The following is a 24,651-nucleotide window of genomic DNA, read 5'->3' on the forward strand; positions in this document are numbered from 1 at the left end:
AAGCAATAATTTCGGCCCTGCCTTGATCATTTTTTTCTTGCTCTCAGAATAACTAAACCACCTGTTTTGTTATTAGAATTTTTTCTTTTTTTTTGAAAGCCTTAGTTCATTCTCAACATAAGTCTTTCTGTGGCTCATAAATTCCTCCTGTGTTTCTGTGGACATCTTTGCTAGGTATTGTAAAGCTTATGGTAAGGTGGATGGTGAGTGTAAGTCCACCAAGCCTTGCTTCTTGGGCTCAACAGAGCGGGGGCAGGGGTGGGGGTGGCAACAGAGGCCGAGTTAATTTGTAGCCAGGGAGCCTTGTCTTCCTTACGGTCCTTTGAGAAGCCTCAGTTGAGTTTGAAGACTGCCAAGAGCATTGCCTGGCATGGAGTAGGCCAGGACAGTAGGTCGCTGTTATTACTGGGCCTGGGTGGCTGGTTAGAAAGATCCCACATTAAAGCTGATCAATTAAGAACTTACCTCCTAGGAAGTTCCCGTCGTGGCTCAGTGGTAAGGAGCCCGACGAGTACCCATGAGGATGTGGATTCCATCCCTGGCCTTGGTCAGTGGGTTAAGCATCCGGTGTTGCCATGAGCTGCAGTGTAGGTCGAAGATGTGGCTCAGATCCTGCATTGCCGTGGCTGTGGCGTAAGCTGGCAACTGAAGCTCCAATTCGACCCCTAGCCTGGGAACTTTCATATGCTGCAGGTGTGGCCCTAAAAAGAAAAAAGAAAAAAAAAAAAAAAAGAACTTCTATATGAGTTTTCAGGATTTTCATGTCAGAGGAGTTCTCTATACTGAGGCTAAAGCATAAACACTCTTGGGGTCATAGAGTGTTAACAGCTGGAAGGAAATAGATCTCAGCATCTAAAACGTTACAGAGAAGGAAGCTGAGGCCTGGAGAAGTTTGATGACGGTCCCCAGCCCATACTGTTTATATTGGTAGATTAGGACCAGGATGCAGCTCTCTGGGCGTGGAACCAGAATTTTCCTACCAGATCAAGTGTGTGACTCTGAAAAGTGACTCTTGAGGGATTCATGTGGAAAGGGATAGAGTCTGCAGGGCACCCTAGCCCTGGGTGGTGATGACAAAGAATAGCATACATTTAGAGCTTTGGCCCCTGATATTTCACCACATTACTCCTCTCAGATGGTCAGACTCTGTGTTTGTTCCTTTTTAATTGAATTCTGGGTCGGCACTTTGCAAAACCAGGAGAGTCTGGGATGTTAGGGATAATTATAACCTCCCATAATATTAAAGGTCACAATTTTGAGGCTGCGTCTGGAAAAGAGGGGGACAGAGGAGCCTGGGCTCAGGGAAGCCGCCTGGCCTTGTGGATTGGCTTTGAGTGCATTGCTGCCGAGGCCTGGGAGGTGCTCAGCATTTAGCTGTGTGAGGACTGAGTTGCAGGCAAGTGAGAAGCCCCTGGCAGTGGCTGAGGTCTGAGATGTATGGAGAGTTTCTGGCAGTCCTGCTTGTGTGCACTGCAGGAAGGATGAGAGAATAAAGAAGTGATTAAAAAAAAAAAAAAAAGAAAGAAAAAGAAGTAATGTAGCACCATGAGGACAGAACAGAAAGGAATACATCCGAAGATCAAAGGAAGAATGTTTTCTAAAACTGCTGCTGTCGGGAGCAGAGGATAATTGGATTGTAGGTTGTTGAGAACTCCTGTGTTTCTTCCCTTGAAAGAAGACATGGTAGTGACCCACAACCAAGAGAGTTTAGACAGGGAAAGCTCAGGGATGGAGGGCTGAGTTTGAGCTAGTGAATGGCAAGCTGAGGCTCAAACTCAGCCATTTGGTTTCACAGTGGGACATCTCATCCGCTGTGCTGTCTGTCTGTCTGCTCGGCTGCCCCCTGTAGTCCAAACCCTGGGAGGAGCCTCCAGGTCCAGGAAGTCTTCATGCTCCCTGCCATCTCCTGGGGATTCCTTAAAGCCTGGTAAGTCATTGAGATGCGTGGTGACCCAGGGCCACCCTTAGTCAAATGACCATGATTTTTAGATTCCCATGGAATCTTCATCTTTTTATACTTTTGCATCCTTTCCTTACACCGTTAACCTTTTATCTTGGTAACTGAGTATCAGCTCGTTTTCTCTGCCCTTTGGAAGTTCCTAGTTAAACTTGGCTCAACCCAGGGCCTTCTCGTGATTCCACCTGTTCCTGTGTCTTTCTGCTCTTGTCTCCCACCCCCACTACCCCCGCCACCTCTGTGTCCAAACACACCGTCTCTACGTCACTCACATGAGTTCTGAGTACAGCATTTCTTCCCACACCAGTTTCCATGGGAAACCGTGTCCCATCAGAGAGGATTCTGTGAAGACTTGAAGGGTCACAGTTTGGCATGTGTGATCTTTCCCCAGTTTTACTGATTCAACCCATATGTCATTTTCTTTCTCACTCAAATATCAAAGTTCTACCCACATTGGGGCAGCTGTAGGACAAGGGGAAATCCTCACTTTATACCTTACCAACGAGCACAAATAAATACTGCCAATTTTCTCACAATACTGGTGAATAAAAGATTTGTCCCATTACATGCTTTTCAACTTGGGTGCAAATATAATCAGAGATGCCTGACATCTAGTTGGCTAGCACCATTGGTCTGTGCCAGTACTGGACGATTTCATGTTAATTGCTAATAAACATTTTACTGCTTACTCAGCGCTCTACACTGTGCATCTGGACAGCACTCACTCACCTCAAATTTCTTTATCTCCTTTATCAGCCAACTTCTCTGCAATGCAAGACTTATTAATTTTGCCTTTAGTTCTCATACCAGTTCCCATATTTTGAGAGCCTGAAATGTGTGTATCTCATTCCATCTCCCTTTCCCCACTCTTTGTAGCCTGGAATATAATGATCTTGGTTGTTGGGTTTTTTGTTTTTTGTTTTTTTTAGATGTCCTATTTCACAATCCAGGAATCTCCCTGATGATACAACACACCTAGAATTTTCTTTTGAGCAAAAATTGTGTATGACATGAAAATATTCTTAAGACTTGTGTTCCTTTCTCTAGAATCATGTAAATTTCTCCCCCCCTCATCTTTATTGGCATAGATCGCATGAATGACTTTTTTTTTTTTTTTTTTGTCTTTTTGTCTTTTGTCTTTTGTTGTTGTTGTTGTTGTTGTTGTTGCTATTTCTTGGGCCGCTCCCGCAGCATATGGAGGTTCCCAGGCTAGGGGTTGAATCGGAGCTGTAGCCACCGGCCTACGCCAGAGCCACAGCAATGCGGGATCCGAGCCGCGTCTGCAACCTACACCACAGCTCACGGCAACGCCGGATCGTTAACCCACTGAGCAAGGGCAGGGACCAAACCCGCAACCTCATGGTTCCTAGTCGGATTCGTTAACCACTGCGCCACGACGGGAACTCCTGAATGACTTTTTTTCTCAAGAGAGCCATGAGAGAATTAATGGAATTGGATACTAGATCTCCAAGTCAAAGGGTTTGTCAGAGGTTGGGGAATTACTCTCTTTAATTCTGAGGATTGCCTAGGCTCCCAGAAATCATGAGATTCTAGGTTCAGAGAGTTGAAAGCTGCTACCATTCACGACTGGTACCAGGTAAAGGGAAATCTAAATCTTTGTTTTGTTTTTTTTTATTTTTTTCCCCTAGGTAAAAGTTAATTTCTGCTCCCGGGAAATAGAAGAGTCCAAGTTTAAAATAGCTTGTAAGTGTTCACTGATGAGGCTAAAGAATTAGAAGTTTGTGAAATATTTGTTTCTTGGATGAAAAAGGGGTAAGAGGGGAGGAGAGAGTAGAAAAAAGGTGTATAGATTATAATAATAGTAGGTATAGCATTTATAGAGCATGTATGTGTTAGGCATTGTCCTAAGCCTTTTTCCATTTCTTATCTCAATTATCACAACAGCTCTATGACACTCCACTCTTTTATTTTACCCAGGAGGAACCCATGCTGCACAGAGAGGCTCAACAGCTTGCTCAAAGTCACACAGCTAATAAACGGCAGATTGATGCTTTCCACCTTGGCAATCTGGTTGATGGTTCACATTCTTTAACTCCAAGGTTACCATGCCATGTATTGAGTCATTTTAACTTTTCCCCTCACTTTGAGTACAGCCTCCCACAGTATATATAAAGCACAAGAGAAGTGGCAGTTTCAGCTTTTTTTCCTTGTTGTTGTTTGTTTATTTAATAACAGGGTTAAAAAACAGGCAGTGTGCAGTCTAAATCAAGTTTAATTAGACCCGTGTGGAAAACATAACAATTATCTATGCCAAATTTCCAACATTTTTCTTTTTTCAAGTTCAATTATTAATAGATACTGGTGCACACATTCTTTCATTTATTTTCTAAGTGAAATGACTGAAGCGAGCCTGGATTCAAAGCTGTTGCCTAGTTCTTTAAGAATCTTTATCTGAAAGGAACATTTTCTCTAAAAAAGAAAAAAATCTGTTTTTGCTCATGGGACACAGCTTCCCTTGGAGAATATGGTGTTACCAGGTGTGGCATCTTGGCTTTAAATTGAATTTCCCTTTCCCTTCCTTGAGCTGATGAAACGGAGCAGGAGGGGAGGAAGGGGTGGTGGTGGACAGAGTATCTGGAGATATGTAGATCCATAAATGTATATAGATGTACATCTCCAGATCTGTCCAGTATCTGTCCTTGAATTAGCTCTCAGACACCCCTGTTTGCTCCCAGCTTCCTATGCTGAAACAGATTTTAGGAGAACCTTAAGAAATTTTCTTGAGCTAGGTTATCACGATGTGATTTTCTTTTTTTTTAAATTGCATCTCTATTTTTTAGAGGAAAAGGGGGTATCTTCCCCTTCTCAAATTTAAAAAGGGTGTTTTTCTATTGATTTCATAATTTCATTAAAAATCCCTCAAGGGTAGTTTTTAGTATTTTCTTCATTATATTTATAGCCTTCCTTTATTGGAGCCATAGAAAGGTTCACAGAACTATAACGAAATAGTCCTACTACTTTAAAATAGCTATCTGTAGAGTTTTGATATTATAAATAATTTAAAAATCATTAATTAGATTTCCTCCCACATTTAAAATAATATGGCATTTGTGGAGAATTTAGAAAATTCAGAGAAATAGAAGCAAAAAAAAAAAGCAAACACGCATAGTCCCTAAACCTGAGAGAAAAAACAAAACACCTTACTGTTTTCAATTGTGTTCTTTACTTGTGAAGAGTTTTTATACCTTTTTCTGTGTTGGGTTTTTGTTCATATTTCTTGGCTATGATCATACTGTAAAGGCAGTGTTGTTTCCTGCCCTATTGGAGAGATGTCTCAAGTTCAGATACAGTGAGCACAGGACTTCCTTGCTGAACCTCCCCTGTCACAGGTCAGCTGGCAGCCTGGGTCATGGGATGCCCTGAAACATGTGCTCTCTGCTTCACACTTGTGAGTGCTGGGTGGCAGAGTGGTCCTGCCTTCCCAGCTCACAAAGTTGTTAGAGAAGACAAGCGGATCTTTTCATGGCCACTTTTTTTTTTGGTGCGTGTGCGTGTGTGTGTGTGTGGAAAATTTCAAACATATACAGAAATAGAATATTACAATGGACCCTATGTGCCTTTCTCCCAGCTCCAACAATGGTCGGTTTATAGCCATCTTGCTTCATTTAGACCCAAATCTCTTTTCCCCCACCCTGGACTATTTTGCAGCAGATCCCTGGCATCCTATTATTTCATTAGTAAGTATTTCTGCACACATCTCTGAAACACAAGGACTCTTTTTTTCCCCTTTTAATACTATAATATCATTATCATACTTTAAGAGCTTCTGTGGTATAATCAAATATGGAATATCTAGTCAATGTTGAGATTTATCTGTGTTCCTCATTGTTTTTCTTTTCAGTTTGTTTGCATCAGGATCCAAAAAATGTCAGTACATTGCAATTGATTGACATGCCTCTTCAGACCCTTTGAATCTGTAGGTCCACCCTTCACAATCTTTTCCTTGCAATTTATTTTTTTTCCAAACAAGACCATTTATTCTGGTCTATCAGCTAGATTTTGCCAGTTACATCCATGGAGTTAAATGTTTCTCTGTTTAACATATTCCTCTAGCTGCTGTATTTCTTGGGAATTGGGAGTCACATCTACAGACTGGATCAAATTCTATTTCCATTTTCTGTCAAGAATACTCTGAATGTGTTGTGTTCTTTCATCAGGAGGCACTCAACATCAGTCCCTTGTGTGTGTGAGAGAGAAATGTGAATAGTTAATGATGATCCTTCCTATCTAATCAAGTCATTAGGGATTTCAAAATCTTCGTTTCCATCATTTCTTCATTTATGTATTTTATTTATTTTAATTTTTTAATTTTTTAATTACTCAAATGAATTTATCACATCTGTAGTTGTATAATGATCATCACAATCCAATTTCATAGGATTTCCATCCCACAACCCAAGCACATCCCCCCACCCCCCCAATATTTATTTATTTTTTTGTCTTTTTGCCTTTTCTAGGGCCGCTTCTGTGGCATATGGAGTTTCCCAAGCTAGGGGTCTAATCGGAGCTGTAGCTGCCGGCCTACACCACAGCCACAGCAACGCCAGATCCAGCCGTGTCTTCAACCTACACCACAGCTCAAGGTAATGCTGGATCCTTAACCCACTGAGTGAGGCCAGGGATGGAACCCGCAACCTCATGGTTCCTAGTTGGATTCTTTAGCCACTGCGCCATGACAGCAACTCCCATTTATGTTTTTTTGTTTTTTGGTTTTTTTTTTTTTTTTTGTCTTTCTGCCTTTTCTAGGGCGATCCCGCGGCATATGGAGGTTCCCAAGCTAAGGGTCTAATTGGAGCTGTAGCCACCGGCCTACGCCACAGCCACAGCAACACGGGATCCGAGCCGCGTCTGCAACCTACACCACAGCTCACGGCAATGCCAGGTCCCCAACCCACTGAGCAAGGCCAGGGATTGAACCCACAACCTCATGGTTCCTAGTCGGATTCGTTAACCACTGTGCCACGACGGGAGCTCCATGTATTTTTAATTATTTTATTTTAAATAACCATACGTGTGGCTTACGGAAGTTTCTGGGCCAGGGCTTGAATCAGAGCCACAGCTGTAGGCTTATGCCACAGCCACAGCCACACTGGATCCAAGCCTTATCTGGGACCAATGCCTCAGTTTGCTTCAATGTCAGATCCTTGACCCACTGAGCAAGGCCAGGGATCCAATCTGCATCCTCACAGAGACAGTGTTGGGTTCTTAACCCATTGAACCACAGTGGGAACTTCGGTGAAGAGAAACTTCTGCTCATCAGCTACTTGGTTCTCCTGAGATACAGTTTACATGGGAAAGGAGAAAATACACCTTATTCTTTCCCTTTATTTACTAGTTTTTAAATGAATTACAGTTGCCCCTTGACAGCATTGGGGGGGGCGGGTAGGGATGCCAACGTTTCATGAAGCTGAAAATTTATGTATAACTTATAGTGTGGCCCTACCCATCGGTGGATTCAACCAACAGCATTTGCTTAGTATTGTTATATTTACTATTGAAAGAAATCCCCGCATAAGTGGACCTGCACAGTTCAAACCCATGTTGTTCAAGGGTCAACTGTGGTTGGCTCCATTAGCCAACTAATGAGTAATGTCCTCAGAAATTAACCATTGAGAGAGGCAAAGAAAAAGAATGGGATTAATGAAGAATTCATACATTAAAGCATATTGGTGTTTTAATCCATGGCATTTCCTCTTGGCACTAAAGTTGTCTCATCTTTGGCTAGTGGGAGTCCCTTTGTGCTGGCTCCTGGATCCTTTCGATTTGGTCATAGTGGTCGTCAACAGCTACCCTGCTTTCTGTGTGTAAAGATGTCCGAGGCCAGTGGTTCTGAGTGTGATCTGAGGATGCCTAAGGGTTCTCACGACCCAGTGAAGGGGGTCTGTGAAGCCAAGACAATTTTCATTGTAGTACTAAGACGTTATTTACCTCTTTTACTCTTGCTTTCTTATGTGTTTAGTGGCATTTTCAAGAGGCTACATACTGGCTCTTGGAATGTGTGTATATACTCTGAAGTGTTCTAAAATTTCCTAAGGTAAGCGCTTTGGAGTCTTCAGTAATCTCTAAAAATGTAAAGGGGTCCTAAGACCAAAATACTTGAACTTCTGCGCTAGGCTCCTCTTTTAGCATTTCTTGCCACGTACATGGAACACTCATGACCTTGTAAATCAGCTCCCCTTTTTTGTCAACTTTGTGTGTGAGTGATCCACTCCAATTCCAAAGCGAATAAATAACACAGTCGGAGTTTAAGCCTGAATGTTTATGCAGTAGTTTTTTTTCCCCATAAAACAATCACTGCTGTCCAAAATGTATGATTAATTAAAGCTTAAATGCTATAAACACTGCCCCAAATGCCAGACATGTATACTTTAGGGGCCACCAAGCAAAATTAGCAGTTCTTTTTCTCCAGTGGAATGGCCCTCAAAAAGGAAAAACAGATGTCAAGGCAGGATGAGTGGTTGCTATAGCTCCATGCTATGATGAAAAATGGTGCACTGAATATATTGCTTTTCTGGTCACAGTAGGGAAATTCATAATGCAGTAGTAACTCATTAGCCTATTAACTCTTGAAGATTTCAGTCATCTGGAGACAAGCCTGCTTGGCCTGTGGATTTCAGTAATGGCTCATCATTTCCCACTCATTTCTGAACCCAGCATCTGATTGATTGCTTGACCATGTAGCTTAGAAATACTTTTTTTTTTTTTTTTTTTTCCACTTTGTATTTAGTTGAAAGCATCCTGCAGTTTTCAAAGCTGAACAGTGGTGCCTTAAGCTTAGGGCTCTAATTTTTCATCGCTGAATAGGGTGCGATCTCTAAAAGATGGCTACTTAAAAACATTGGATTTTACAGTCCTGGGTCCCTGGAGGAATCTACTTTGTCTCATTCTATTGAGCTGAACTCAGTAACTTGTCCTTTGTTTACCATTCCCAGTAACTGCGGCCTCTCCTGGATAATAAATAATGTTGACTCTTATTTCCCAGGCACACGGGAGAGTTCCCATCATAAGAAAAGGAAGTATGCCTTCAAAACAGCTTTCTGAAGTTGTGTGTGTGTACAGGAGAGGAGCAGCCTTACGTAATGTCCTTGAGTATTTACCAAAGTAAGAAGCACCTGACAGCCTCAGGTGGAAAAATGTCATCGTAGAGAAAGCTTGGATCAGCACTCAGATCACCATTCAGGAGCTTCATGATTACTTTGTGCTTCAAGGGGGGCGTGAGGCAAAGCATTTGTCCAGAGCTTCAGGGCTCTTGGTAAACTAGAGATTTCTTTGTTGGAAAGTAGATTTGGGATACTAAGTAAGTTTTTGTCTTTATGAGCAAACTCATTTTCCACTTGGAGCCTTGTTATTTTTCTCAGCATTAAATGTGTCATAGTGCAGCGATTTCAATATCTGCTTTAGGTGACATGTTGCATTTAGATTCATGACTTGGAAAGCCAGGTGCCTGGGCTTTTCTAGCAAATCATCTCATTGACACCACTGAAGATAGTTTTAGAATACATGCAAGTCAGAGTGTGAAGTAGAAAGGTAGTATTTCGAGGGGATGGGCACTGCCATGGGTCTTATCAAAATTTTATTTTCTTTCTTATTTGTCTTTTCGACCAAATTGCCCCCCCCAAAATTTTTTAAGTTTCATGTCAAATTCAGGAACAGACCCATCTCTATATGGAGACCATTTGGTGTATGACAAAGCAAGCCTTGAACTTATGGCTGGGGAATGTCAGGAATTTGGGGTTCTGGTGTCACTGAGGAACATGGCCCCGCCTTACCGCAGTTTGATTTCCTGTTTAGAAAGTTCCATTCCTTCATAAGGACCTTGAGGTACTAGGAGGAAAGATGCTGTGTGTGTGGAGTTTTCCATAAAGTGTGGTCCGAACTAAAATGCCGGTTAAAGGTAGGTGAATGCTTTCTAAAAAAAAAAAAAAGGTTTCCATATATATGAGATATTTATTAGTTTATGCCACACTTATTTATTTACTTAAGTACGAAGTAGCTCCAGGCAGTTTGAAGTCAGATTTAAAAATTCATGTTTTGTTGACTTACTGCCCTTCTTTTTTCTTAAGAGCTGAGAATCGAAAGCCTTAGGAAGTGAAAATTGAAATTGATTTTAATGGCCTGAACAAGTTTACTGGAAAATAATTTTACTAAAGTGAAAGTAAGGGCCAGAGTATTTTTGTTCTTGCTCTGTGTTTAATTCCAGGCAGGTCTGGAGTGGTCCACAAAACTCTTTCCAAACCTAAAGGAGATTATCCATCATGGAGTGAGCCATCATGCACCCACTCCGGGTTGCAACTGCTGTGGCTAAAAATCTCTATGGTGAGAACTCAGAATTCCAGGAGTGCATTTGAGGGTGGAATTGATTAAATGGATGATTCCCACGAGGAAAATGAGGCTATTTTAGAATCTCCCAGTGTGCCTTGGAAACTCTGAAGACCTATTCCCTCTTCCCCTGAAGCTCAGTGAGCGGCTGTTGGGAGCAGTTGTGTTTTCTATCCTTCAGGAGTTTTAGAGTTAAATAACAGCTGAAGTTAGACGGCATGGAAACTGGGGAGAGCCTGTTAGAATAGGATTTCTCTCTGGAAAGTGCCACTCTTTCTAGAAAAGATAAAATAATTGCATTGAGCAATTTGTAACTCATACAGTGGCAGAAACTGTTGCTTAAATTTAGAACCATGTTGTGTACAAACGTGTGGTATTTTGGTTTGGTTCTAAATGCACATTTGTGTGTGTGTGTGATGTCATTTTGCATGAAGAGGCCACATGTGGGTGCTTTGGAGCCCAGTAACAGAAGCCGGCGGGACTCGGAAAGCTGCACTGTTTAGTTGAGGGTCAGTGCCAAGTTGGAGTGAGTTCTCAAAGAATATGTGACATTGAGCCATGCCACATTCCTTAGTGAGTGGGACTGGGCTTGTAAGGGAAGGGAGCTTTTCTGTGCATTTGGTTATACTACATGATATGTGGAGCATGACCTCTGGGAGCTTAGGTCTGGGGAGAGTACGGTTTAATTATTTACTGCGTATTTTGTATAATTACTGTGATTTTTCTCTCTTTTGCTTTGAAAAGCAAGTAGGGAAATGGAAAAGCAAAGAGCTCAGGTGATCTGCAAATGAGATTAAGAGGAAAAAGTCTCTAGGAGATAAGATAGGAAGATGTATGGTTTAGTTTTAGAACATCAAACATTAAAACCCAGTAATCAGGAATTCTCTACTTACCAAACTATTTTGAAATTTCACTTACAATTTTTTTTTAATTGAAATATAGTTGATATACAATGCTATGTTAGTTTCTGGTTTAGTGGCAAAGTGATTGTTTTATATAGATATGTATATTTATCTTTTAATATTGTTTTCAATTATGGTGTATTACAGGGTATTGAATATAGTTCCCTGTGCTATACAGTAGAACTTTGTTTATCTATTTTATATATAATAGTTTATCTATTTTATATATAATCCCAAACTTCTAATTTGGAAATTTCACTTCTATTGCTGCCTGCCTTAAGTTGGTGTTTTTGTAAAGTTTTATAATTGTCTGAAGTTGTTCTGAAGTCAAAACAGAACTAGTTAGAAATGACCTAATGATCTGTCATCCAGTCTATCCTGTGTATTTTGCTGATGAATCAGTAACTCACGATGGAAGTCACATCTGAGTAGCAGCATTCTCTGTGCCTAGCATTGAGTTCAACACATAATCCATACTGGCTTGTGGACTGACTTTTTACTTTTTTAGTACTTAACTTAAAAAACAAAAAACAGGAGTTCCTGTCGTGGCTCAGCAGTTAAACCTGACTAGGATCCACGAAGACTCGGGTTTGATCCCTGTCCTCGCTCGGTGGGTTAAGGATCCAGCATTGATATGAGCTGTGGTATATAGTTCACAGATGTGGCTTCGATCGGGCATGGCTGTGGCTGTGCCCAGCAGCCACAACTCTGATTCAGCCCCTAACCTGGGAACCTCCATATGCCTTGGGTGCACCCTCCCCCCACCCCCAAAAAAAGACAGAAAGAAAACAAAACCCTGACACAAACCTTTTGGCGAGAGTGTATTTGAATGGAGTCTTGATGCAAAGTTTGAAAAGTACAGTTGAGGGTGTAAGAGCAGTTCTCTTTCGGGGATTTAAAAATTGCCATTCTTCAATGAATTGCTAGGTCCTAATGTCTTTTTTTTTTTTTTTTTTTTTTTTTGTCTTTTTGCTATTTCTTGGGCCGCTCCTGCGGCATATGGAGGTTCCCAGGCTAGGGGTCTAATTGGAGTCGTAGCCACCGGCCTACGCCAGAGCCACAGCAACTCGGGATCCGAGCCGCGTCTGCAACCTACACTACAGCTCACGGCAACGCCGGATCGTTAACCCACTGAGCAAGGGCAGGGACCGAACCCGCAACCTCATGGTTCCTAGTCGGATTCGTTAACCACTGCGCCACGACGGGAACTCCAAGGTCCTAATGTCTTTAGAATGTAAATTCTAAAACCTTTGGATGTGTTAAATGTATAAAAACTTTTGGTGTGTAAAATATCATTTGTGTTACACATTTTCAAGCTGGTACTCTCTTTCACTGTTACTTTGTATTATTACTCCTTGAGAGTGGACAGAAGAATGAATGAACAAGGATCATTGTTGCTAAAAGATACTGTTCTCCATAAGCTAAAAATTAAATAAAATATGAATTTTAAAGTTCCATCAGGCAACAGTTTGGCAAGTTAATAATAACCGTCAGTGATTGCTTAACAACCTAATGGAATTTATCTCACCAAGCACATGGCTCTGTTTGGAAACCTGAGAATTGAAACTTGAATCATACTTTTTTGCTTTAAATGAATGATGGCTACTTCTTATGGGTGGATCTGGGTCTAGGATCTGATCATTTTGCTCATGTGAGACTCAGGAAAATTTGTTTCTAAAGCTCTTGGAAGGAATTTCCCGTCCTCCTGTCTGGTTTCAGGCTTCAGGTCCTGGTGCTGACTCCACGGGTGGGTCTCTGGAGTGGAGACAGGGCAAGGCCTGCACATGGAGTTCATGTTTGGTAAAAGATTACCCAAAGTGTCTCCAATCCTAGAGATTCTGTCCATGCTCAGTTTATGTGGGGACTTTAGGGTGGCATGATAAGAACTTGGGTTTCTAGAAACCCTGCTTTAAGACCTAACAAATGAGTTGTCTGAGATCTCTTTTTAAGATGTTCTATAACTATGTCAAAAGAATCTAAGGGAGTCCCCGTTGTGGCTCAGCGGATTATGAACCTGACTAGTATCCATGAGGATGCAGGTTTGATTCCTGGCCTTGCTGTGGCTGTGGTGTAAACCTAGATTCAACCCCTAGTCTGGGAACTTCCATATGCCACAGGTGCAGCACCTCCCCAAAAAACAAAACAATCAACAACAACAAGAAAAGAATCTGGAGTTCCCGTCGTGGCGCAGTGGTTAACGAATCTGACTAGGAACCATGAGGTTGCGGGTTCGGTCCCTGCCCTTGCTCAGTGGGTTAACGATCCGGCGTTGCCGTGAGCTGTGGTGTAGGTTGCGGACGCGGCTCGGATCCTGCGTTGCTGTGGCTCTGGCGTAGGCCGGTGGCTACAGCTCTGATTCGACCCCTAGCCTGGGAAACTCCATATGCCGCGGGAGCGGCCCAAGAAATAGCAACAACAACAACAACAAAAGACAAAAAAAAAGACAAAAGACAAAAAAAAAAAAAAAGAAAAGAATCTAACTATGCTGGAGCATTGCAGGGATAATCCTTTTTGTGGCTAAAATCTTCAGATTTGGGGGAAAGAATCCAAGTGTTTTCTTTATTTCATCCATTACTTCCACAAATGTTTACTGAGTACTTCTGGTGTGCCAGGCACTGTTCTAGGTGCTGGACAACATGGACATAATGCCTTGTCCTTAAGAGCTTCTAGTAGGGAGAAAGGCATGCAAATAAACATGTCAGAATGTGACAGAGCTCTGGAAAAAATTGAAACAGGCATAGAATGTAAGAATAGGATTGAGGGAACCATTTTAAGACCTGGGGTCTTGCACTACTTCCAGCGACTGATTAGACCCCCCAGGCATGAAGCAGCGCAGCCCTTTACATGTCGTGGCTGTCTCTGCTGTCATATCACCACCATCATTGTCACTGACACAAGTCAGCAAGCATTATCTCACACCTATTAGCAAGGTTGTGTACAGAATGAGTCATACACATGAGCCCTCACGACTGACAGCCCTTGTGTGGACGCACATACAGGACTTGCAGATGACAAATTCAAAGAATGGCTACTTTCATTCAGCAAATGTTTACCGAATGATGGCATATATACGAGGCATTATGGAGAATAATAGATTGTGTATCTACCTGGCCAAGAGTGTATAGAGAGGTATATTTGTATATACTAGATAACTTGCCTGTCAGCGATTTAACATTCAAGACAGACTATGAAAAGTCCATGAGGTATGCTGATCTTGTCCTTTTGCTGAGGTGCGGTTGTCAGTTGCTTTGGGGGGTGGGTATGGGGTAACTAACCTAGGAATGGTGGGTTAGTTGGGTTAGCAGTTATCTGGTGTCCGTTTTCTAGGGCAGTGCTGTTTCTACCCATGGCTTAGCGTGTAAAATATCTTTGAAGTGAAACACGCTTTCTTTGTGAAAGATTGCACTAAGAAAAAAGCCAATTTCTAGTGCCGGTGATGAAAGTGCTGGTTCTAAAATGTGTTCTTAGCCAGGAAATGTAATCGTTGAGCATCTCAAGGGGATACTTAGCATTTTGCTCCCTTTTTGAGGAGAAATCATATACTCTACCAGTATTTTGCCAGCTTGGAAATGAGTCCCTTGTGGGTATATTATTGGGATGGATCTTGATAAGGTCCCTAAGGAAAGTGTGGCCCTGGGAGGTTTTTCCCACTTGTCTATAGCTGACTCTTGGAGGAAGCTAAGCAAAGCTTTTTCATGTGCTACTTCATCTTGGTCCTAATATAAGATTATTCCTTTTCCTTCAGAAATTAAAGGTCAGCCATCTTTGTATGAAGATCCCTGGCATTTATTATACAGCTGGGATCAAAAGTTTACTGTATAAAAACTCAGTTATACACACGCGCACACACACACACGTACAGGCATTCGTCCATCCATACATATACACAGAGGGCAAGGAAAGCTTAGAAGGGGAAGGAAAAACCATAAGATACAGTGGCAGAGGTTGTTTGCTACTCACCAGAATCCACATTTTCTTCTTCCTGAGCCCACAGCCAGAATGCACTTTCCAAGTTCCCTAGCACTTCTGTGTGACATGTGACCGAGCTCTGGCCAATAGAGTGACCCTGATAAAGACAGCAGCACGTGGCAGCCTGAATCCCCGTTTCAGTGTGAGGAAGAAGAAGGCCACCTTCACCCATTCCCCAGCCACAACGTTCTGCAATGTCTGAGCCATTATTTATGTTGGGGTCTATTTCAGCAGTGACTAACCTTCCCTAGTTAATATTGACACTCTGCGTGGTAAATGAGAGAGGCCTTAGTATGTCTTTGTTGGGACACTGGACCCAGTCGCTCCCACCTGAACCAGAATCGGCTCTCCTGAATGGGGGTGGTTATTGTACTCATAGGTTGAGGCTGTGCATTTATTACTGTGCCCTCTGTTCCTTACTTGCAGACATCTGTGCTCCTCCTGTACCCCCAGTGGCTGAAGGTAGAGTCCAGGGAGTGCTAGCTGACCCTGAATTTTCCCTCTTCTCCACAAATAATTTAGTTGACCAGACCACCTCAAATAGGACTCTGAGCTGGAGGTAACAAACTCAGGTCAAAGAGAACAGAGGGTTGCCAGAGAGGAGGGGGTGGGTGGGAAGAAGGAGGAAATGGGTGAGGGAGATTGAGGTACAAACTTGCAGTTGCAAAATGTAGGTCACAGGTGTGAACCGTACAGCGTGGAGAGTATAGTCAGTAATATGAGTATAGTCAGTAACTATGTAATGTGTTTGTATGGTGACATAGCGTGTAACTAGACATTGTAGTAATCACTTTGAAATGTATAAAAATATCAAATCACTATGCTGTGTAACAGACATGGTATTTTAGGTCAATTACACTTCAAAAACAAACTCACAGAAAAAGAAATCAGATTTGTGGTTACCAGAGGCGGAGACTGGCGGAGGAGAATAAGAAGAAGGCAGTTTAGGACCGATAAATACTAGGGATGCAATGTAGACATGCTAAATATCATTAACACCACTCTCTGTTGTGTATTAAAGAGAGTAAATCCTAAGAGTTCTCATCACAAGAAAAATTTTTTTCTACTTCTTTAATTTTCTATCTGTATGAGAGAAGGGATGTTCTCTAAACTTACTGTGAAAATCATTTCATAATGTAAGTCAAATCATTGTGCTGTACACCTTAAACTTACACAGTGCTACACGTCAATTCTATCTCAACAAAACTGGAAGAAAAAAAATCAAGTGGATGCCTTGTGCGGGGAAAAAATGTGTTTAAACAATTAGTGATTTTATCAAGAGCTGAGCAGCACGTTTGCCTTCAGGTGCTTAATCCAGTCAGGGCGTCATCCTAAAACCACCACACCTCAGCTATCTTTGTGTCCTTTTCCCTAGTCCTGTACCCCAGAGCAGAGCATGGTGCTTTATATATTAGGGACGGCTAAATAAATAGTTGATGAATTGATTACTTCAATCTCTAATGCTGGAAGAGTTTCTCGAGCTAGTGTCAGGCTTGCTGAATCGTTCTTTGCATGGCGAACATCACTTCCCACTGCCATTGTGTTGGCGTGAATTTGTGTGATGTTTCTTCATGATGCTGGCCTTAGCCAATAACAGGAGTCACCCAGCACGAGGTTTAGAAGGGAAAGTACTCACTGTGCTAAGTGGTTGCTGTGTGAGTGTAGTCAGATGGGTCTTGACCTGGTTCAAAACGTACTTGCAGGGCTCATGTCTGGCAGATGATATGAAACCACATTCCTATGCTTTTCTTGGCAAAAGAGTCCTCTTCACATTATGTGGGCTTTACCACTCTGCTTAATAAAAGAACAACAGCTTAGTCTTTATCTGCGCGGTAACTAGTTTTGTATCTTGGGTCTTCTTCAGCAAAGGTTCTAGAGAATTCTCTGAAGAGAGATTCATGCACATGCATTTAGGCTTGTTTGCCCAGATAAAACTACAACCAAAATCCTTCCCTCAGGGATTTGTGTTCCTTCTTAAGAGCACATTTTAATAGTGGTACCACAACAGAAAGGTGACTTAACAGGATTGAGGACACTAATGGTAAGGCAAGAAGTAAGGGGTTTCATCAGCATGTCTTCCCTTGAGCAATGATAGAATTACCTTCTGTGTCTTTCTTCACTGGTTCTTCCTTCCTCTCCAGCTGAGAGGTGACTTTGAAAGAAGCCGGCCAGAGCTCTGATCTTGCCCCTCTCACTTCTTGTGTTGGTTTGTGATCGTTTTGCCAAAAGTCAGTGAAGCAAAAGATCATCTTCACATCTTTGATTGTTTGACCTTTACATTCAAGAATCTGTGATGTGAACATTTCAGTGCCGACTTACTTGTTGCTTAACTTCGGCTGGCTTGGCAAAGACAGAGAAACCATTGTTTCTTATAGCAGGACTTAGGAAGTCATAAGAAGTCAATTGTATAGGCTTCCCTGTCATAAATTACTTTAAAACATGGTAAATGTTTATGTTGGAGATATAGAGCTTATTACCTTCTCTCAAAATATTCTGTGATGTTAATAGTGAAGGGGTTAAATTTTTCCTACATTTCAGTTCATTGACCTAAATGACATTACAGTGGCCTGAAAATATTGGTTCAGTCTCATCTACTCATAGGAATTCATTTTTGAGAATGCTTTCACCAGGCATCTATGTGTTGGGTTATAAGCAAAGCAGCTAGTTTGCGATGTGGATAAATTAGTGCTTTCTTTAATGTTGACTGGTGGTGTGACCCTACCTTTCATGGTGGCTTAAACGGTGTTGTTTTTAGTAGTAGCTTGAGAAACGGCTCAGTGAGTCTACATGTATATTTGAGACCCGAGACCTAGCAGAAGGTACATGTGTGAACATGAAATAATTATTAATAAGTTTAAGAATATGCTTTATTGTGGAAGATAATGCTACCTTCTGCCTTCATTATACTCACTACGATAGAAAAATAACAAATCACCACCCTCAAGTCCTGCTTACCTCACTTTCTTTTTTTTTTTTATTTTTAAAATTTTTTTATTTTTTATTTATTTTTTTATTTTATTTTCCCACTGTACAGCAAGGGGATCAAGTTATCCTTACATGTAGACATTACAATTACATTTTTTCCCCCACCCCTTTGTTCTGTTGCAACATGAGTATCTAGACAAAGTTCTCAATGCTACTCAGCAGGATCTCCTTGTAAATCTATTCTAAGTTGTGTCTGATAAGCCCAAGCTCCCGATCCCTCCCACTCCCTCTCCCTCCCATCAGGCAGCCAAAAGTCTTTTCTCCAAGTCCATGATTTTCTTTTCTGAGGAGATGTTCATTTGAGCTGGATATTAGATTCCAGTTATAAGTGATATCATATGGTATTTGTCTTTGTCTTTCTGGCTCATTTCACTCAGGATGAGATTCTCTAGTTCCATCCATGTTGCTGCAAATGGCATGATGTCATTCTTTTTTATGGCTGAGTAGTATTCCATTGTGTATATATACCACACCTTCCGAATCCAATCATCTGTCGATGGACATTTGGGTTGTTTCCATGTCCTGGCTATTGTGAATAGTTACCTCACTTTCTATCAACGGATGCACCCTGTCCCACATTCAGCAAAAAAATTACATGGTGTGCCAACAGGTTAAGTAAAAGCACAATCTGGAGAGACAAAGTAACAAGCAAAAACCAGATTCTGATAGCACACAAACATTAATACTATCAGACAAGGACATTAAATGAACTATGAAACATTAAGAGCGCTGATGGAAAAAGCAGACACTATGCAAGAAAAGATGAGTGATGTAAGCAGAAAGATTGAAACTCAGAGAACTAATTAAAAGAAAATGCTAGAAAGCAAAAACAGTGACAGAAATGAAAGGTAACTTGGACGAACTCATTAGTAGACTTGACACTGACAAAGAAAGAATCAGTGAGCTTGAAGATAGATCAATAGAAACTTTCCAAACTGTAATGCAAAGAGAAAGAAAAATAAATTAAGAAAAAGAACAGAACGTACAAAGTCAGTGGAACCATATAAAAAGATGCTATTAAGATGTCAGAAGGATAAGCAAAAGGAATGGAAGAAATATTTGAAGTCATGGCTAATAACTTTCCAAAACTAATGACAGACACCAAACCACACATCCAGGAGGCTTGAGACAAATACCTGAGGTATTCTCCCCACCCCCAGGCCAAATATATGCTTTTTTTCCCCACACCAATTCTCCAGTTCTCTGATACCAATTGGGTGGCCAGCAATTCAGTTCTGTTCTGACACTAGTTCTTGGAGTTAGCACAGACCCTACAGGTTAAGGGCTCAGTCCCACAAGCCCACACCCACTTAAGGTGCCAGCCACAAATAGGGTGCTTAGGTTACCCACATTTCTACCCAGCCAGCTACAAGTTCTGGGTCCCCACAACCCCAACCTCCTGGGGTTGGATAATTCACTAAAACAGCACACAGAACTTAGGAAAATTGCTTTGTTTACTCTTACTAGTTTATTATAAAGGATACAGCTCAGGAATAGCCAAATGGAAGAAATGCACAGGGCGAGGATGTGGAGGGCAGCAATGGGGCACAGAGCTTCTGTGCCCTCCCTGGGCATGTTACCCTCCTAGCATCTTTCTATGGTCACCAACCTGGAAGTTTTCTGAATTGAATTGTTTTCAGGTTTTTTTTTGTTTTTTCTTTTTAGAGCCACATCTGGGGCATATGAAGTTCTCGGGCTAGGTGTCAAATTGGAGCTGCCCATGCCACAGCCAAACCCACACCCATTCGGAGCCACATCTATGACCTCTGCTGCAGCTTGTGGCAATGCCAGATCCTTAACCTATTGAGTGAGGCCAGGTATTGAACCCAAATTCTCACAGAGACAATGGTTGGGTCCTTAACCTGCTGAGCCACAACGGGTACTCCTCTTTAAAAAAAAAATATAGATGCTTGCAGCATTTATTTCAGGTTCTTTTTGTCACACCCGCAGCTCGTGGAATTTCCTGGGTCAGGGATGAAAACCACACCACAGCAGCAACCCAAGCCATAGCAGTGACAATGCCAGAGCCTTAACCCTCTAGGCTACCAGAGAACTCCCTTCCCTTTCTTTCTTTAGAAATAGAGCTTTTAGTCAAAGCAATGTATACATTAAATTGGAAGCAAATAAAGCAGATAAGAGTGGGGCTGTTGTATCTGAGCTGTTATACTTTATGGGGGGAAGGTGATGCTGATGCTTTCCCCTCCCCATCCTCAAGGAGTCTCCTAGGGGAACTCTATAGGACCCCCAGGGTGTGAGGGGAGCCCTGGTGGAAAACCCCAGGCTAGTAGGAGAGCCCTTTCAGGTGTGAAGCCTACATCTGAGCCACTATGCTGTTGTGATGACCGTGTTTCTTCTCCTTTAGATTTGTCTCTCTTTTGTCTAATTCCCTCCATACCTAACATTCTGTGTGCATCCATGCTCAGTGTCATTTCTCATTGTACCTAAGGGCTTCTTTTCTTTATGCTTGTCTTGCCATCTTTCTGCTCTCATCTCTCTACTTTCATATGAATTTTTCCCACTTTAATTTGTGTGAGTAGACTGGCCTTTTTAGGATGCCCAGAAAAGTATGAGAGGTAACATGTATTGAGTGACCACAGTGGATGCTGCTCTAAACAGCTGGTGTAAATTATCTCATTTCATCCTCCTGACACGTCGTGAGGCAGGTGTTAATATCATCATTTTATAGACAAGGAGACTTGAGCAGGCAGAAAGAGGCAAATGATGTGATAAGATCAGAGAGAAAAGGGTTGGATTGTGACAGGAGCATAGGCCGGCAGGCGTTAGAGTCCTTCTACTTAACTGGGGCCCAAACTATTTTACTTTCACTTTTTCAGCTCTCAGTTCTCAGGAAGGGTGTGTTCCCACTCATTCAGGTCATTGTAGCTCTGGAGCTGTGTCTATGCTCCTCCCCTTCCCTCTTCCCCTTCCTTCCCTTTTTTGAAAAGAGAGAAGTAAAGAAACCCTATGTGATGTCAAGAATGAGACAGTTCAGGTTTAGCTGAAACTCACAAGAGAAGTGATTTGGGGATTGCTGTTTGGAGTGGGTGTCTTGGCATGGCACAGAGGGAAATAAGGCTGAGAGATTCAGGTGTAGAGGACCATTTTGGTTGATGGTGCAAGCTGACCAAGGAATTTGCTGTGAGGAAGGAAGGCAGGGCCAGGACTTGTCCTTATCAGAGTCAAGAGAGAATGGAGTAAGGATGGAACGTAAGGACAACTTCCTATTTTGAAGAGCTGAACAACTTTTAGGGAATGATTTCTCTTGTTGTGTTGCTGTGTGATTTTAACTTTGGGCCAGGAGTAGTTTTAGTGTATATTATTACCTGAAAATAAGTAAGGAGGAATGTGTGCCATCTTTGATCTGTGCCAAGGATACTGTTGCTACCAAGAAATCAAGGGGAAAAGTAGATGATTAACCAAATTCCTAAAGCCGAAAACCTTTGAACTGCAAAATATTATGATGTTTGCTTAGCAGAAAGAAGCCTACCAAGTGGCTAAGAGGCATTAAAAAAATTAACCTAGAAGCTTTTGGACAACGTTTGACTTCTTTCATCATATGTAAATTTAAAGTGTGAAAGATAAGTTTTGAGAAGTAAAATTCATATAGATCTGTTACTTTTACATGTAAGATTACAAAACTATGGGAAAACTTAGCCATTTGTCTTATTGTTTCATCTATTTGGGGTGGAGGGAAGAAAGAATTCCAAATATGGAAGCACATCTCCAATGTATATAGTAAAGCTATATGGAGAGATCAATAGAGAGTTTTTTTTTTTTTTTAACCTCAGTGAAGCATTCTTTTTCCATTTACTGAGTTCTGAAAGTAATGTTCTGATTTATGACATACTTGGTTTAAAGCAGTTTTGGAAACCTTGTGTGTGAGGCTTTTGAAAAGGAAAGCATAAAGTAAGTTTATTGGGATCTCATACACATTCTACTTTAGAACAGATGCTGGAAACCAAGCAGACCTTTTAAAAGGGAAAAGTATGGGTCAATAAACATCTGTGGGAGTTTAGTCACTATATTTCTTAGGTAGTTTTATCCAGGTGGTTGCCTGTGGATAAATCCCAAAGATATAAGTTTTATGCCCAAGAAGCTTTTTTTCAAGAGTTCCCTGATAATTTGGATACCCCTAAAAGAAAAAGAAATCTTTTTACTTACTTTATTAGGGAGTCCATGGAAGCGAAGGGTAATATCTGCTATAAACTTTCCAGAGCGCTAGAGATTGGGTCTAGCAGCCCAGGACAAAATCCTACCTTCTTTAAGAAACATTTCCGAATCTCACTGGTAGGAATTAATCTGCACCATCTCATTTATAGATTTCTTCATTCATTCAACAAACTATTATTGAAAAACCTACTGTGTAGGATTAAAACTGTGAGCAAGATACAGTACCTGTCTTCCCAGAATTGATGGTTTTGTAGGAATATAGAGTAACTAAGGAGTTAACAGGCTGTGTCATTACTGCTGTAATAGGTGAAGTTAGGCTACACGCAGATCTGGGAAGACTTCCTGGAGAAGGTGTCATCTCAGCTAAGTAGGAGTTAACCGGGTGACCGGAGAGGATTAGGGGTGCCATATACGAGACTGGGGAAACAGCTTTGAGAAGGGAGTGAAGAAGAGTGGTTCTGAAATGGGAAGGTCAGAGTGGTTGGAGCATCAAGAGGAGGAAGGGCTGGCAAGAAGAGAAGCTGGAAAAACAATAGCTCTAGACCCTGAGAACATCAGAGGTGATGGAAGCTGCTCTGTGAAAATCATACTGGCTGCTGTGTGGGGAAAGTATCAGGGGAGGCATGAGGCACTGTTCAGGGTCAAAGAGGTAGGCAACTCACTTCCAGAAGTAGTTATTTCCTATGAACCAGTTTTAGTTCCAAGTACTGCATCAGCCAGGTTCCAGTCAGAAAATAGATGCCAGACTAATATTTCAGATAGAGGTGATTTCACATGGGGAATTAGAGACATAAGGTACCAGAGGGATGAATGAATAACTAGTGGAAACAGAGGTAAGCTGGAGATTAGTAACTTCAGGAAGCAGTTGCCATGCCTAGGGCTGGAGAGATCAAAAGGGGGTGACATGGTTAACTAGACCTAGAAACTCAGAGAGGGGCCACCATTGAACTGACGGGGTGGGATTACCTTATAACTGGTGCTCCCACCTTTTGGTTGGGGGGGGCGGCGTGGATATTGAGTGCTAAAAACACGGGGAACTGATTTTTAAACATTTCTTGTAACTTCCCGATCTGTGCCTCCAAAGAATGAAATAATACCGTTTGAAGCAACATGGATACAATTAAAGATTCTCGTTCTAAGTGATGTAAGTCAGAAAGAGAAAGACATGTCATATGAGATCACTAATATGTGGGATCTAAAATATGGCACAAGTGAACCTATATACAGAACAGAAACAGACTCAGACATGGAGAACAGACTTATGGCTGCCAGGGGAGGGGGGAAGGGAGTAGGATAGATGGGGAGTTTGGAATTGGTAGATGCAAACTATTACATTTAGAATGGATAAACAATGAGGTCCTACTGTATAGTGCAGGGAACTATATCCAATCTCCTGGGATAGACCATGATGGAAGGTAATATTAGAAAAAGAAAGTATATATATGTATGGCTTGGTCACTTTTCTCTACAGCAGAAATTAGCACAACATTGTAAATCAACCATGCTTTAATAAGTTTAAAAAAATTTAGAACAATTAAAAAAATAAAAGCATGGGGAACTGGAGCAGCTGCCACTGTGAATTCTGACAGGGGCTGGAAAATAGGAACAGTGGGTCCCACTGGCAGAACTGAATAAGAAACCAGTTGCAAGGGAGTCTGGAAAACAGGATTTGCAGACTTCCAGTTTCAGCACCGTAAAGTGGAATACAAAAGGGTGGGCTTGGGCTGAGATACAGCTGGTAAATAATCTGCCCTAGGTATTTTAGAAAATAACTCCAGCTCTGCTGTGGGAAGTGGATTGATTGGAGCGAGGCAAACCTGGGTACTGGTTGATCCGTTCAGAGTTTGTTGTCTAGACAGGAGATGATGGCAGCCTGGTTGAGGGCAAGGGCAGAGAGGGGAAGAGAAATGGGTAGCTGCAGAGTGATTTAGAATGTAGAAGTGAACAGAAGTTGATGACTGATGTATCGTGAGGGCGCAGACCAGAGGGAAGGGGAGGTAAGGCGACAGCCTGTGTTTCTGACTTAGGGGGTAGGTGGTGAGGCTTACTGGGATAGGAACACAGGACCCCCAAGCAGAAATTTAAGAGTTGCTTATAATATGCCAGGCACTGTGATAAAACTGCATATATGGTACAAAAGAGGAGCAGCCAGCCCTGGGGAGAAGCAATGGGAGAAAGAATGGCCATCATGGGAGGAGGCTCCCTGGTCCTCAGAGATGACCATGTCCCAGCCAGGTGGGAGCTGGGAGTGGGTGTGGAGGAGAGGAGGCTGGGCAGGGAGGTCTACCAGCTCTGGAGTCAGAAGTCCTGTGTGAGAAGGAGGGCCCT

The 24,651-nt window shown here is 41.9% G+C and overlaps 1 protein-coding gene across 9 annotated transcripts in view; it reads left to right on the top strand.

Moving 5' to 3' along the window:
- STXBP6 (syntaxin binding protein 6) overlaps window positions 1-24,651 on the top strand; it is a 256,417-nt gene that overhangs the window by 25,782 nt on the left and 205,984 nt on the right. For 2 of the 9 annotated variants that reach the window (XM_084966582.1, XM_084966584.1), the window contains exons 2-3: window positions 1,796-1,927; window positions 3,607-3,661. The exons of 4 other annotated variants lie outside the window; for them this stretch is intronic. Coding sequence is in view for 1 of the 5 variants with exons in the window: in XM_084966580.1 (XP_084822706.1) it covers window positions 21,264-21,360 (97 nt within the window). In the remaining 4 variants the exon portion in view is untranslated. Of the gene's footprint in view, window positions 1-1,795; window positions 1,928-3,606; window positions 3,662-21,252; window positions 21,361-24,651 lie in introns of those variants that run through there. 3 more of the 9 variants (XM_005666218.4, XM_084966583.1, XM_084966580.1) reach the window with 2 other exon arrangements.

The sequence above is a fragment of the Sus scrofa genome, chromosome 7, assembly GCF_054392235.1.
Source record: "Sus scrofa isolate SSC_HxYL_T2T_F1_AM1 chromosome 7, Sscrofa_HxYL_maternal_Yorkshire_Landrace_v2.0, whole genome shotgun sequence".
Lineage (NCBI taxonomy): Eukaryota > Metazoa > Chordata > Mammalia > Artiodactyla > Suidae > Sus > Sus scrofa.